The sequence below is a fragment of the Festucalex cinctus genome, chromosome 4 (genome assembly GCF_051991245.1).
Source record: "Festucalex cinctus isolate MCC-2025b chromosome 4, RoL_Fcin_1.0, whole genome shotgun sequence".
Classification (NCBI taxonomy): Eukaryota; Metazoa; Chordata; class Actinopteri; order Syngnathiformes; family Syngnathidae; genus Festucalex; species Festucalex cinctus.
In genome coordinates, this window is record NC_135414.1 from 17,399,662 (window position 1) to 17,414,664 (window position 15,003).

A 15,003-nucleotide genomic window follows, 5' to 3' on the forward strand; every position below is an offset into this window, starting at 1 on the left:
TGTACATTTCTATGACTCAAATTGTAAATCTGCAAAAAATGCTAAACAAAGGATTAGACGGCGGCTAACTGACCATTTAATCTGATACCTTGCAGGTGGGCTGCCCAGTTTTGGCCCTGGAGGTACTTTCCAAAATTCCCAAAGTAACCAAGAAATCAGGCTCCTCTCCCCTCAGCAAGGCTTCATCCAAGGCCAATGTAAACTCTAGCCAGCCACTGGAACAGAGCACAGGTATAGACTGGACTTCATCTGCTCCCCCCGCATGGGGAGGAAATGAAAGTGCAGGTGGGATGGACTGGAGCCAGCCCGTAGGCAAGTTGGAGGACAATGAGCTAAAGCTTGACTGGGGGGATGACAAAGACGAGGATGAAGATGACGATGATGATTGTTTGACTATGAAGAAACTTGAAACGGAAATAAAAGTGGAGGGAAATTCTGATTCAAAGCTGCAGAGAGATGACTCACAGGTTGGAGTACCTTCAAACTATTTATAATGCTTCTGTAACGGAAATAGTGAAACTCATTCAAATGTATCATCCAAACGTACTCAATATGTAATGGATTGAACTTTAGATTAACTCCATTGTAGTGGAGCAAACTAGGACATTTTCGAACTGGAGCACAGATTTAATGGCTGAAGACTGAAGTTGTAGTTAAATGTCATTCCTTCTGACAAAACTGGTACAGTTCACAATTTTGCAAATGGAGAAGACATTTTTCTAATTTAGATGATTGAATAAAATAAATGTAATCTATAGGTATGCAAAAAAATCATTTTAAGAACAAGTAGAGCTTGATGTAACGCTTCATCGTGAGCACGAAAGTGATAATTGCGCTTCTTATGTTTTAGGGTGAGTCTGAGGTGGATGTGATAGCCGAGCAGCTGAAGTTCCGTGCCTGTCTAAAAATCCTAATGACAGAGCTGCGCACACTAGCCACGGGTTTCGAGGTAGATGGAGGTAAACTTCGTTTTCAGCTCTACAGTTGGCTCGAGAAGGAGATTGCAGCCATGCATAACATCTGCAACTACAAGGTGACGTATTTTACATTTTTCATGTAGCGTGTGAAACAAGTTATATTTTAAATGTGTTTTTCTGAATATGCAGGTAGAAGGCAAGGAGCAAGAGTCAGAAACAGAGCACTGGGCGGAACGAGCAGCGTCAGTGGATATATCGGATGACATGTTGGAGAGAACAGATGCTGGTGCCTACGAGCGTCACCAAATGGAGCGACGGCGCCTGCAAGCTAAGCAGCAGCATTCGGAGAGGCGCAAGGCTTGGCTGAGGAAGAACCAGGCCCTGCTCAGGGTCTTCCTCTCTTACTGCAGCCTCCATGGAGCCAAGGGAGGAGGAGTCACCTCTGTACGCATGGAGCTTCTGTTCCTACTGCAGGAGAGCCAGCAGGTAACCACATATGCCTCTCATGTGCTCCCAAAAACATATAGATGTGTTCTATTTTAAGTATCCCAAAGACTTTTTTTTTTTTTTTTTTTTAATGCTACAGCATACAGAAGGCAGTCTCTCAACTGTAGAAAATTGGTGAAAAATATGGTAATAATTACAAAATCGGCCAGCAGGAGGCAGCAGACTATAATAGATCAACCAGAGCCTTGATGAAAACAAGCTCTTTCCCCACAATTCTAAGCAGATTTGTGAATAATGATGAAAAGTAGCTATATTCTAATGCTAATTACTCCGAAACGGAAACAGATAGAAATATACTTTTTTTTTTCCTGATGAAAGAAGAGACTCTAATCTTTCTTTTGGTAGGTTCCATGTTTTTATAGCAATGAAACACAATATTCTGTGGGCCTTGCAAAATCAGTCAAAAATCCAGTAAAACAGCCGGGAGCGAAGGGGGTTGCTTCACTGAAAATGAGTTAACTCATTCACTCCCAGCGATTTTCACTGAAGCAACCCAGATTAACACAGATTAATCACATTATTAATTTTGAACGTTACTTTAAACGTAACACAGGTTGTGTTTGAGCAATAAACATAACTCCATGTATTAAAGTAAAGCATTTAATAAATGTTTGCGTATGACATTCAAAAACTATGGGAGTCCCCCCCCCCCCCCCCCCCTTTTTAAATTCTGCAAGTAATTAACTGTGTGTACAGTGGATCAAAAAATGTTGATGTCCTCATAATATTAAATGTTGAAAAATGTACACATAACAGGTGCTCTTTAAATTTAAAAATGTTGATTTAAAAAAAAGCCTTTTTAATTAAGTGAAGGGGGTTGCTTCAGTGAAAATGACCGGGAGTGAATGAGTTAATATGCATGGATTAGGCATCTCATGCTATCTACCTTGATTGATGCCTATCACTCTTCTTGGCACAATAAATGAAGAGTCCCCATGTCTTCCTTTACAGGAGATCACAGTGAAGCAGCTGCAATCTCCCCTCCCCCTCCCAACCACCTTGCCTCTACTCTCGGCCTGCATCGCCCCCACCAAAACGGTCATAGCCAATCCCGTGCTTCATCTCAGCAACCACATTCACGATATCCTGCACACCATCACCCTCATGGAGGCTCCGCCGCATCCAGATGTCATAGATGACCGGGTCAGAAATCTAATCCGAGTCTTTCAGCGTCATTTGCATGAGTTGATTGAAATGTCGGCAAATTAATTGTGTTCCTCTGCTTCAGGTAAATGCCCTGCACACACTGGCAGCGTCTCTGTCTGCTTGCATCTATCAGGCACTGTGTGACAGCCATAGTTACAGGTACTCTGTCACTCTCCCTCTTGTGCATTTTGTTTACTGGCATATTTTTTTATATGCAGCTTTAGTGCCTTTCTGATTTATTTATTTTTTTAACAATTGTATTGGGACTTGACTGTGGTGAGATAAACAATAATGCCAAGTCAGAGTCGATCCAATTACAAGGGATTTATTGTAATGGTCCTTTTCACTCCCGACGAAAACTCATACTTTTTTATTGACTTTGCAGCAGCCAGACAGAGGCCAACCAGTTTACCGGAATGGTGTACCAGGGCTTGTTGCTCAGTGAGAGGAAACGACTCCGCACAGAAAGCATAGAGGAACATATCACTCCAAACTCAGCTCCTGCTCAGTGGCCAGGTAAAAAGTTCTGCACTTGTACTCCAATTGAGTTGTGACCATGGAAGTAAAAGTCTGAGTGTCAATAAAACGGCCAATCAGAGAGCATCGACGACATGATATCAAGAGAATATGACAAGCAGAGGAAGCAGTGCAAAGCAGGACGTCTGTGTTTATGCAAATTGGCAGATGGTGTTCTATAATAGGAGCTTCATGGCCTCTGGGAAGGAAACAGAAAGACAGACCCTGCTCATTATGTTAATGCTTTGTGAATTGCCTTTATATCATGCCGAGACTGCTTTTTTGTTCTTTGATATGATGATATTTGGTAATGTTGTGTATGTGTGTTGCGTTTCTCCAGGTGTGTCGTCCCTGATTTCTCTGTTGACGTCTGCCCGGGAGGAGGACCAGCCGAGACTTAACGTGCTGCTGTGCGAGGCAGTCATGGCTGTTTATCTAGCCTTGCTCATCCACGGCTTGGGCACTCACAACAGCAATGAACTCTTCCGCCTTGCCGCACATCCTCTCAACAACCGCATGTGGGCCGCAGTCTTTGGAGGAGGAGCCAAAGTCATAATCAAGCCAAAGAGGCCCGAGGCTCCACCAGGTATACTTCGAAATGTGTTATTAGTGTCTGTCTATTCATTTAGTCTGATTTCTTTTTCTGTCTCTACTCGTACATGTCCTAGCCTCATTTTGTTGTCGTCTCCCCCATCGTAATGCTTCTCTATCAGTGCAAAAAAAAAAAAGTTCACTCAGCCCAATGTCCTCCCGAAGATGCTGTTGTAGTGTCTTGTGTGAGTGTGCACTCTGCCCTGTGTCCCAGCGCCAGCTGATTTTGAGGCAGCCAGGCCAGAGGAGTCTCAGGAGTCACCAAGACCTGAGCAGGGCAGCCTCACCAAAAACCCCAAACCCATTCCCTATGAAACCCAGTGTCCCAAACAGTGCCCTCCTCTTGTTTCACGGGGAGGTGGGCCGGGCACTGTGGCGCCAGCAGCTAAGACCAGCTGTGAGTAACAAAGCTGGTGGTTTGCAGGATTGAAGTGCATGGTAGATGTACAGGTTTGCACCGTTGCTGATGACGCCCACCCCTTCTCTTTGTCCTGTGGTTAGCACTGAATGTCTATTGCAAACAGCCGTGTGTGATTTGAAGTGAGTTTATTGATAAGCCAACAGCATATGTTTGTGTGCGTGTGTGCGTGTTGCATGTGCGTGCAATGTCCTCTGTGCTCAACTCATGCTGTCATCCATGTTGTGCCGCTGAAACAACAGTTGGGGCAAGCAAGGAAGGTGCAGGAGCCCAAGCTGATCCCCCACAGACTAATTCTGACACTAACCCTAAACCAGGTACATCCTGTGGGTTTGTTAGAGTAATGAAGCAGTGGACCCAAAACTCTTGAATTAGCCTTTATTAATGAGTGTTCATCATTTGACGTTAACAACGTATGATAGTGTGTGTGCCAGTAGTTTGAACGTTATTAGAGCTAATGATTGTTTTTTTTTTTTTTGTTTTTTTTTTTTTTTTTTTGTTTTTTTTTTTAAAAGAGCTAATGATTTCATTGTAGACTTGTAGATTCATTCACTGAGTGGCAGTGGTTTAAACCCATTACCTGAAACTCACACTCCTCAGTGTTCTGATTTTGTTTTGTGGAGGAGGAAGATACTGACTGGCATTTAAACGCTAAAAGTAAGAGATAGCAGCAAGTGGAGATGAACATTTGAAGAACAAAGTAGAGGCATTCTTAAAATCCAACCAGGAAGCATTTTAATAAATGAGCAAATTCTGACCTTTTGAGCACAGTTAATGCCATTTCACAAACACATAGACACGTACAGTCCACATGGTTATCTTAGGGCTGGGCAATAAATGGAATTAGTTCAATTAATCGTCATTTTGAAAATCGAATTGGATTTGAATTTTGTCTTCTGCATTATTGAAAGGTGTCATTCTTATATTTTGTGACATTTAGATTTTATTCTGAGTTTTAATTTTGCTAACTATGAATGTTAAGTTTGTTAAAACTGATTTAGAATCAATCAGTCTACATTATTGTCTTAACATTTTGCACAGGAATTATTTTTGAGTAAATGGCACCTTTAAAACTCATTCGCTCCCAGCCATTTTCACAGAAGCAATCCCTTTCACTCCCAGCTCTTTTACTGGATTTTGACTGATTTTGCAAGGCCCACAGAATATTGTGTTCTATTGCTATAAAAACATGGAACCTATTAAAAGAAAGATTAAAGTCTAGTATTTCTATGTGTTTCTGTTTTGCAGCAATTAGCATTAGAATATAGCTAAGTTTAATCAATTTTCACAAATCTATTTAGAATTGTCATTGAGCTTTTTTTCAACATGGCCCTGGTTGAGCGCCTTTGCTTTGCTACCACCTGCTGGCTGTTTGTGTAATAACTACCATTTCTGCAACCGTTCTTTGCCATTGAAAGGCTGCTTCAAAGCCTTCTGTATGCTCTAGCATTAATTAAAAAAAAGAAAAAAAAAAGAAAAAAAAACGTCTTTGGGACACTTCAAACATAAAAAAACGGATTTATAAGTCTTTGGGAGCAAATGAGTTTAAAAAAAAAAAAAAAGCACAGAAAAATGACACCTTTAGATGTTTGTTGGGTTTATTAGATTAAAATCGTAATCGTCCTGAATGACTGGGAAAAAAAAAAAGAGATTTTATTTTTTGACCATATCACCCAGCCGTAGGCTATTTAAAAAAAAAACAAGTACAGACATTTTCATCATTATTTGAGTTCCTCCACAAAGTCACCACCATTGTTGTCGCTGTCTATATTTTTTATATACTGCATCAAGTTTCGCTAATACAATAGTGTGTGTGTAGTAACTGCTCTGTCAACTCTGCTTTGTGTTGTCTTGTTTTGTCTGGTGCAATGGCAGTGATAGTCCTGCAGGATAATAGTGAAGGTTTGTGCAAATCCAAATGAATGTATGCTGAATGTTTGTACAGTGTATTTTTGCACAGATTACATATTGCCAGTTGGATGTGTCCTCTGCTGTGTTCTGGGTGCTGATGCAATCCACTTCATGATGTGTTTCTGGATATTTTTGCTATTAGAGTGATGCAAAGTCTCAGATCCTCCTTATCCAGCATTTTGCCGACTAGAGCAAAGTGATGAAATTAAAATCTGAAAGATGTGTCTTTGTTTTGTCTGTCAGTGGTGCCCCCTCAGCCCCCAGCTGAGGATGGGGACCGATACAGGCGCAGATTTAATATGAGGATGCTGGTACCTGGTCGCCCTGTGAAGGAGACACCGGCCGCCCCACCACCGCTGCCCGCAGAGAGACCCACTTATAGGGAGAAATTTATTCCCCCAGAGCTGAGCATGTGGGACTATTTTGTGGCCAAAGTAAGTCATTAGCTGCTTTTTTCACATTAAGAATCAGTCAATAAAATGAGGTTGTTGTCATGAAGTAAAATGTTTGCTTTCATGCACCCCAACTAATGAAATGTGATGTTAATAGCGTGCATTCTTTTTCCCCTTTTAGCCCTTCCTGCCGTTGTCAGACAGCAATGCTTTGTGTGACTCGGATGAAAGTGGAGCAGAGGATGATGAAGATGATGATGACGCTTTCCTTTCGGACACACAGATGACCGAGCACTCTGACCCCAACTCCTACAGGTGAGCTCTGCTCCTTTTCTAGCCCATCGTTTGGGAGGCTGCGCTTTCGATTTTAACAATCCTGCACGCTGTCTATTTGGCGTCTTAGCTGGGCTCTGATCCGCTTGGTCATGGTGAAACTGTTTCATAACAGTATTAAGAACTTCCTCCCTATCACTGGCCTTGACTTTGCAGGTACAAGCGTACACGATTAGGTTAATCTTCAGTTAGCTGTAGCATATTCACCTCACTAAAATGAATCCTTTTGTGTGCTGTTTTTGCTGCAGACTTGCCAGTCACTTCGCCTTTCACAAACGCTGTGTTGAAGACCCTCGAGAACTGGGAACATATTTTGTTGGAGACCATGAATAAATTTGACGGTCCGCCCCCCAACTACATTAACACTTACCCTACTGACCTCAGCGCCGGGGGCGGTCCTGCCATATTGCGACACAAGGCCATGCTGGAGCCAGACAACACTCCTTTCAAGTAAGACTTCCTGTACAGTAAATCAATCACACTGACATGCACATTGAGCTCGGAGCAGACCATAAACAGAAACATCATGCAGGTAATGCCTGCATCTTTACTTGAACATCAGTACATGATTTAGACACTCATATTTACTGCATAGGGGAATATCTGATATTTTATGCATTTTCTCTGGAGGAAATACTTCTTGACGTAATGTTAGGAATTATGAGCACTCTCATGCATCCAAATATCATATCTTTTTACGCAGCATTGAGAGAATCTGAGAATTCATACATTCTGACATGTTTAAATGTTCATGTCTTGCAGGACAAAAAATCATCAGTCCTTTCCAGCTCGCCGCTTGTGGCATTTCCTGGTCAAACAGGAAGTTCTTCAGGAGACCTTAATTCGTTACATCTTCACCAAGAAAAGGAAGCAGAGCGAGGTCAGCTGCTTACATTCTTATTTTATTTTGATATTGTGCATTTTTTTAAATTTTGTTCTTGTTTTATTTTATGAAAGAAAATTTATGGGGCAAGTGAAATACTGTTGGAAGTTGGAACTTGCCCTTTCTCCGGGCCTGGGTCCGTCAGTGAGGACACAATTTTTTGTATTTTTATTTTTTTTTTTACTTGCTAATTCAACAACTTTGTTAGATTCAAATATTCAGTTCCCATCAAGATATTTTATTTCATGAAACTAACAAAATAACTAAAAGCATAGTTGGAAAAACAAACAAACAAATGATTTGGCTCAGGTTTGATAAATCAAATTGTATGTGCTAAATTAATGTATTTGGATATACATTTGACAGATTCCACAAAATGAACTACGCTACAATTTTGCGCTTTTGGTAGACACAATCCGGGGCGCACCAGTAGATCAGTTTCCACATCATTTAGCATGAGCAATCAAACTGCACGTGCAAACCTTTAGTAATTCAGGCCCTGAGCATTTATCTGTTGATATTGACACTATCCTTGCTTTGACTTCTGAGACATCTTCAAGTATGTGACAGCGAAGTAACTCTTGTGTTGTCTGGAACTGCTCATTACTGTGTGCTTACACAACTAGACACAAACTATCAGATAAGTGTTCCACAGTGCACACTCTTTGCATGTTGATGAGTTGGCCTCATCATCCAGTGTAGTATATTCAAGCATATTTCCTGAACACCTTTTTTGATTTTCATTTTTCATTCCATGTTTTATTTTACTTGTGTGTGTCTGTGCATGTTTTTGTGTTTTGTTGTGTTGTGCTGTGTTGTGTTGTGTTGGTGTGTTCTATTTCTTTATGTGTGTGGTGTAGTCTGTAGACAACCATATGGACCATGTAAGGCCAAACGGCGTAGCTGGAGGTAGCGGTTTCAACAAGGTAGTATGACCGAGTATCGCCAGGCTGGCTTTGTCTGTCCCTTTGACTGTTTAAGGTAGTCACTACATAGCAAAGCTTGAAGGAGTAACATTTAAAAATAGATATATTTAACTACTGGTTGTGGTTAATGTCTCCTCTCCAGCTTGGCTTGATAATGACTGCGCTCAGTTATTCAAGCATACAATCTAGTCAAGGCTAATCTTTCCCCCCTACAGGGATGTCTGTGCTTTCGTAACCTCACATCCAATCCCTACCATTAACAGATGGATGTCCTTATGTTTCTCACTGACTTCAAACGGAATTCAAGCTTTCTTCTTAAGCACATGGCACACAAAATGTATTTACTAACGTGCATGCTCACTGTCATTTCTCACTCTATTTCTCCACGGGTACTTGTGTCAGAACGTTCTCAAACTACTTGTTTCTTGTGAACTCGACTCTTCTAATGCTGCTTTCACATGTGTGGTGGTTAGAAAATATTCTGATGGCTGAAACCGAGTTGGTTTCTACGTCCTCCTTCTTGATTAACTAACAATTTGTGTAAAAAGGATTAAAAATGTTCACAGTTGAACCTTCTTTTTGTCTACTTTCTTGATGTGTACAGGTGGAGGCAGACATGGGATATCCAGGTGGCAAAGCAAAAATCATTCACAAGGAGTCTGACATCATCATGGCATTTGCAATCAACAAGGTAAAATGTGTGAAACTGGGTGAAATGCATTTATTGTTTATAGTAGGGAAATATAAAAGCTCCACTGATGGATATCATTGGAAATTATTAGGGTTCTTGAAAATAAAGATATTTAAAATCTTTCAAAAACTCTGAAGCTGCTTCAAGTGTGATGAGTAGAGCGCTAGAAATAAACCTCCAGACACCATTGATGCTCTTGAATAAATTAGCTAAAGCAGAGTACCATACTTATATTAATTGGAGCTACTGCTTTTCACAAATGTTCTTGAAAATGTCTCTCCCGAACCTGCTCACACTCTTTGCTAGGCTAACTCGAATGAAATAGTGCTGGCCTCCACCCATGATGTCCAGGAAGTTGATGTGTCAACGCTGGTGGCTGTTCAACCCTACACCTGGATCGGAGAGGACTTTGATAAAGAGTCACGCAGGTCTGATTGATCTTAATGTTTCCTTAAAGCTACGTTATTAACTCATTAACTCCCAGCTATTTTCACTGAAGCAGCTGGATTTTGAGTGATTTTGTAAGGCCCACAGAATATTGTGTTCTATTGCTATAAAAACATGGAACCTACCAAAAGAAAGATTAGTCTCTTCCTTTATATGTTAAAATAAAAGTATATTTTTCCGTTTTGCAGCAACTAGCATTAGAATATAGCCAATTTTCATTATTATTCACAAACCTGTTGAAAACACTGGGGAAAAGAGCTTGTTTTAACATAGCCCTGGTTGATCTCTTATACTCTGCTGCCACCTGCTGGCCTTTTTTTTTTTTCTTTTTTTTTTGTCATAACTACCATTGCTTTACGCGACCTTTTCAGGTCAGAAGCTGCATCAAAGCCTTCTGTGTGCTCTAGCATAGAAAAAACATTTAAAAAAGAACCGTATAAATACGTTTTTGGTAGGGAAGGAAAAAGTATTAAAAAACGTATTTATATGTTTTTGGGTTTGAATGAGTTAATGTGGAAAAAAAAACAACTCAGTAATGGTTAGAATTGTAAATTTATGTTGTATGTTTCTACAGCTCTGATGACATTGACTACAAATCATCTCACACCAACATTGCCCAGGCTAGTTCTGGTCCCTTTGCACCACCACAGATCCCTGTGTCTGCATCCATGCCGTGGCTGGGAAGTGGTCAGACCAGCATGGGCGCAAGCGTGGTACGGGTTCATGCACGCATACGTACATACACTGCTCGCATTCACATCTATGTATAAGTAACTGTCTTCATGAACCTCATGCACATATTTTCGGACTGTGGGCGAAGGCCGGAGTACACGTAGAAACCCCACAGAGGATGGTGTAAACCTGACAGCTCCACAGGTGCTAGTTAGCCTGGTGGTGATTTCAGCTAGTGTCGGACCCAGTGGGTCAACCGCTGCTTACCTTCCGCAGCTGGGCCCTGCTGGTGGCCGTCCCTGAGTCTCGTGATTCATTTGTTTCCCTCTGCTTTGCTCTCGCTATATTTTGCTAGCTTCTCCCGCTAGCCACTCCTGTTAGCCGTTCCAACAAGTTCTTGCGAGAATCTTGTTCGCTGCTCCCGCTAACGCCTGCTCGCCAGGCTACTCACTCACACTAAATAATAATTAGTGTGGTCTCTCTGAGGCACCATGCTATTAGTTCACCACTAGATGGCACTAAATCCGACACACTGTCACTTTAAGTTTGGTATCCAATAACTGCTTTCCCCATGTACTACATGTTGCTTACTCGTGAGGGAAAATTGAGCACAAGATATCAAATAATGCATAATAGAATAAATATGAAATGTCGTTTGAGCATTTATTTGACATCCGTCAAAAGGTCCATTGTCCTCGCCACTGTTTCTTACAAGTAATATTTGTCCACTAGCGTATGCCGTGTACACACTAGTAGAAAAACTTGGGCATACGAGTACACAATATACAATTAGTGAGAATTTTACTAGTTGGTCCAGGAGGCTACTAGTGCATGACTCATGCCTATTGTGCTTAGTTGAAAAATTAATCGTTGAAAAATTGTTTTGAGTGAATTATAAGATTGTACTAAAGTTATTGCTATGAAGGATATTGAATAAATGCTAGCAGCTTTCCATAGATGGCAGCACTTTCATAGGACTTAGTCCACCTTTCCTGAGAAGTTTTTGTTTTCAATTCTTATCAATGTGGATGAAAACTAAGATGTGCCGCCTAAACAGCTGGCCTGCTGAGTCTATGGAGGCTGATACAGGCAGTGAGTGTGTGTGCATGGCTCAAATGGATACAGAAACACAGATAGCGGCCGCTCTCACAGTCGTGCAGCCAAGGTGCAGCTTTGCGTCACACGTACATGCGGACTGGGTTCTCCTTGTTCCAGCCATGTTGATAAATGTGTGCTGTGTGATGCAGATGGCATGATGGGGGAAACGGGTTTGCAAGATGAGGGTTTTGCCCCATTTGTCATTATGCATTGCTGTCATTACAGATCATGAAGAGGAATCTCAATAATGTCAAGAGAATGACGTCCCATCCCATATATCAGTATTGTAAGTATCTTGTCACTGTGCTCTCACAGTAGTTGAGGATGGATCTGCACACTATTCAGTCATTCCAAAATGTGGTAATCATTCAGCTTGTGTGTGCGTGTGTTTGTGTCAGACATGACAGGAGCCCAGGATGGCAGCGTGAGGATGTTTGAATGGAACAGACCACAGCAGCTCATCTGCTTCAGACAAGCAGGCAACGCTCGAGTCACTCGACTCTATTTCAACTCCCAGGGCAACAAAGTACGCGCAACAGCGCATGTACACTCACACGTGACATTCCCTTTTGTTTTGTCTGTCTGACGAGCTTGCACTGATTTGCTCTAGTGTGGAGTCGCTGACGGAGAGGGATTCCTCAGTCTGTGGCAAGTCAACCAGACGTCATCCAACCCCAAACCCTACCTGGTGAGTTCACCTCACGTCCAAGTGGTTCTTAGCCTAGTTGGATGAAGCGAAACCCACCAGTTTCTTATGCGCATTCACCGAATCGAAATTGAAAGTTGAAATGATTTTTTGATGATTCAGCTTATCGTTGCAAACCATGCAGTCAGGACGTTGACGCCCATCACTCAACTCAACATTTAAGAGAGCACTTTTAAACAACCACCACTGTTTTCTTAAGATGGAAGGGACAGAAGATACAGTGTAATAAAAACAGCAGCAGAGGCCCCAGAATTGAAGCCTGTGGGACACCGTTATTACAAATGAAGTCATATTGCACAGAAAAAAAACAAAAATCTTTGATTGGCTCATAAAATTTTGGTAAAATGGGTTTCATTGTAGACTTAACATCAGATTACAATGTTCATCAATTTTTGGACAAGGGAGCAATATCTTGTAATATTGTTCGTTTATGAAACAAGGCAATTAAGGGTTACTGCGCTTCAATGGAGCAAATGGACAATTTTGATGTGACGATTTTGTATGTATTTGACTCTGTGGTATGGAGGAACAAAAATGCCAAAATAATTAAGCGTTAAAATAAAAATGGATATAAAAATATATTCCAAAAATTAAATGCTGCCTATTATAAATACAAAAATAAATATATAAATCAATTGAAATATCAATGAATAAAAATGCTTTGCTCTCGTATTTATTTATTTCATGCTGCAGACACTGTTAGCATGAAATGCGTTATTCAAATGAGGGGGCGGTCCTAAACGGGTCTTGGGTTGGACTCTTCCATTGCAAACTGCCTTTCGATGGTAGAGTGAGCGAGGTCGGCGGACAAGGAAGTAACTGTAACCACTGTTCATCATAGAGAAGATCCATCCATCCATCTTCTGAACCGCTTGCTCCTCACAAGGGTTGGGGGGGTGCTGGAGCCTATCCCAGCTGACTATGGGCAGCAGGCGGGGTACACCCTGAACTGGTTGCCAGCCTTTTACAGTCATAGAGAAGATTTATGTTTTAATTCCAGAAAAGGTGGGACTGATAATATACAAATTTTCAGTTTTAGTTGCATATTGTGCAATATATAGCTAGTAGGAAACAGTCTCAGTCCAGCCAAAAAAAGTTAACTTCCGCTTCTTAAATGAAAATGTCATACTTATCCATGGCTAGAAAAAATTGAAGGCCTGGTACAAGTACACTTGAAAACGTCTACTTTGTCTGATCTCACCGGCAGAGTTGGCAGTGCCACACAAAGACTTGTGGCGATTTTGCTTTCATCACATCCTCGAGCCTCATCGCCACAGCCGGACAGTCCAATGACAACAGGTCAGCATGGAGTTGTTGTTTCGCTTTTTGGGTACACAGTGACACAACTCATCTTGTGTTTCCACAGAAATGTGTGCCTGTGGGACACTCTGATTTCGCCCAGCAATACCATGGTCCATGGTAAGAAAGCCAAGCAGCTCAACATAACACCTATGTTAAATGATCCCCTAATGTTGTCTATATTTGGTCCTTTCTGTCCCATTAGCCTTCCCATGTCATGAGAACGGGGCCACTGTGCTGCAGTATGCTCCGAAGCAGCAGCTGCTGATCACTGGAGGCAGGAAGGGCTTTGTGTGCGTGTTTGACATCCGCCAGAGACAGCTGCTCCACACTTTCCAAGCCCATGACTCCGCCATCAAGGCGCTGGCCCTGGACGCCTTCGAGGACTTCTTTGTCACCGGCTCTGCAGAGGGCAACATGAAGGTGACGCGCCAGTGCTCCTCTCAATTTATTATTTTTTTTTTTTTAAGTCACTCAAGGGTTGAGGAACAAACTGACAAATTCATGTTGGGAGACAGCCGATCTACTCCCTGAGCCATGCAACTCCTGCTGTGTGTTAGGATATCGCTCATGTCAGTTGAAATTATCCTAACTCCAAGAGACCAAAAATGATGATTTTGGTCTCTTTTTGGATATAACCAAATAGTAGGAGTGGCAGTGGCAGTCTCCCAAGCTCGAAAAGTGTTGAGTTTGTTCCTCAACCCTTGTGTAACTTAAAAAATACAAAATAAACTAGTCAAATTTAGTCAAAATCTCTCCTTGCAAATTGTACTTAGAATTTATTTTGTTTTTTCATGATAGGCAAAATTCTCTCTGTACACACTAAAAATACTAAAATTGGGGGCGGCATGGGTGGCTCAGTGGTATGGTGGTCGTCTCCCAACCCAGAGGTTGTGGGGTCGATCTCATGCCATTGTGACCACGTTAAAGTATCCTTGAGCAAGATACTGAACCCCCAATTGCTCCTGATGCTGCGTCATCAGTAGGTGAATGGGTAGTCAAAATGTAAAGCGCTTTGAGGGCCTTGTAAGGTGAAAAAGTGCGATATAAATGAAGTGAATAGACTCAGTTTAAGAGTCAAATTTACTCGACAGAATTTACTGCCATGCATTATTTAATCTGACCAGTTGCGATAGGCCCCTTTGGTACCTCGGCCTTAAATGCGGCCTTACCTCACTTAATCCACCTCTTAAAATCAACACTATCATGTAGCAACTATAGATTACTAATAATAGAAACGATTATTATTAGTATGCAAAAAATGACAAGAATTAAATGCTGATTATTAAATGTAATGTGTGCAGACAATTCTTGCCAGTTGAATTTGTCTGTAACAGGTTTTGATCTAACTAACCAATCAGCTCGTTGGCCTTGGGAGGATGAATTTAAAATCTGATGGGTTTAAAAAAAAAAAAAAAAAGATCTGTTGTTTATATAGTTTAAATTAAATACGCCAGCTGTAGCACTACTGATTCTGAAAGTCATGAGCAGATTATATTGACATCAAAAGGACTCAAATCTGATTGGACAAAAACTATAAAACACAAAGG

The 15,003-nt window shown here is 41.4% G+C and overlaps 1 protein-coding gene across 3 annotated transcripts in view; it reads left to right on the forward strand.

Annotated features, from left to right (window-relative positions):
* dmxl2 (Dmx-like 2) overlaps positions 1-15,003 on the forward strand; it is a 38,745-nt gene that overhangs the window by 21,529 nt on the left and 2,213 nt on the right. The window contains exons 32-55 of one of the 3 annotated variants that reach the window (XM_077519392.1): positions 96-467; positions 851-1,033; positions 1,107-1,403; positions 2,376-2,567; positions 2,653-2,729; positions 2,956-3,086; positions 3,427-3,672; positions 3,892-4,074; positions 4,338-4,412; positions 6,250-6,440; positions 6,580-6,713; positions 6,802-6,887; positions 6,980-7,181; positions 7,494-7,611; positions 8,475-8,540; positions 9,145-9,231; positions 9,538-9,659; positions 10,253-10,391; positions 11,674-11,734; positions 11,847-11,974; positions 12,059-12,136; positions 13,362-13,453; positions 13,521-13,573; positions 13,659-13,876. In XM_077519392.1, the coding sequence (XP_077375518.1) occupies positions 96-467; positions 851-1,033; positions 1,107-1,403; positions 2,376-2,567; positions 2,653-2,729; positions 2,956-3,086; positions 3,427-3,672; positions 3,892-4,074; positions 4,338-4,412; positions 6,250-6,440; positions 6,580-6,713; positions 6,802-6,887; positions 6,980-7,181; positions 7,494-7,611; positions 8,475-8,540; positions 9,145-9,231; positions 9,538-9,659; positions 10,253-10,391; positions 11,674-11,734; positions 11,847-11,974; positions 12,059-12,136; positions 13,362-13,453; positions 13,521-13,573; positions 13,659-13,876 (3,531 nt within the window). The remainder of the gene's footprint in view (positions 1-95; positions 468-850; positions 1,034-1,106; positions 1,404-2,375; positions 2,568-2,652; positions 2,730-2,955; positions 3,087-3,426; positions 3,673-3,891; positions 4,075-4,337; positions 4,413-6,249; positions 6,441-6,579; positions 6,714-6,801; positions 6,888-6,979; positions 7,182-7,493; positions 7,612-8,474; positions 8,541-9,144; positions 9,232-9,537; positions 9,660-10,252; positions 10,392-11,673; positions 11,735-11,846; positions 11,975-12,058; positions 12,137-13,361; positions 13,454-13,520; positions 13,574-13,658; positions 13,877-15,003) is intronic. The other 2 variants (XM_077519393.1, XM_077519394.1) reach the window with 2 other exon arrangements.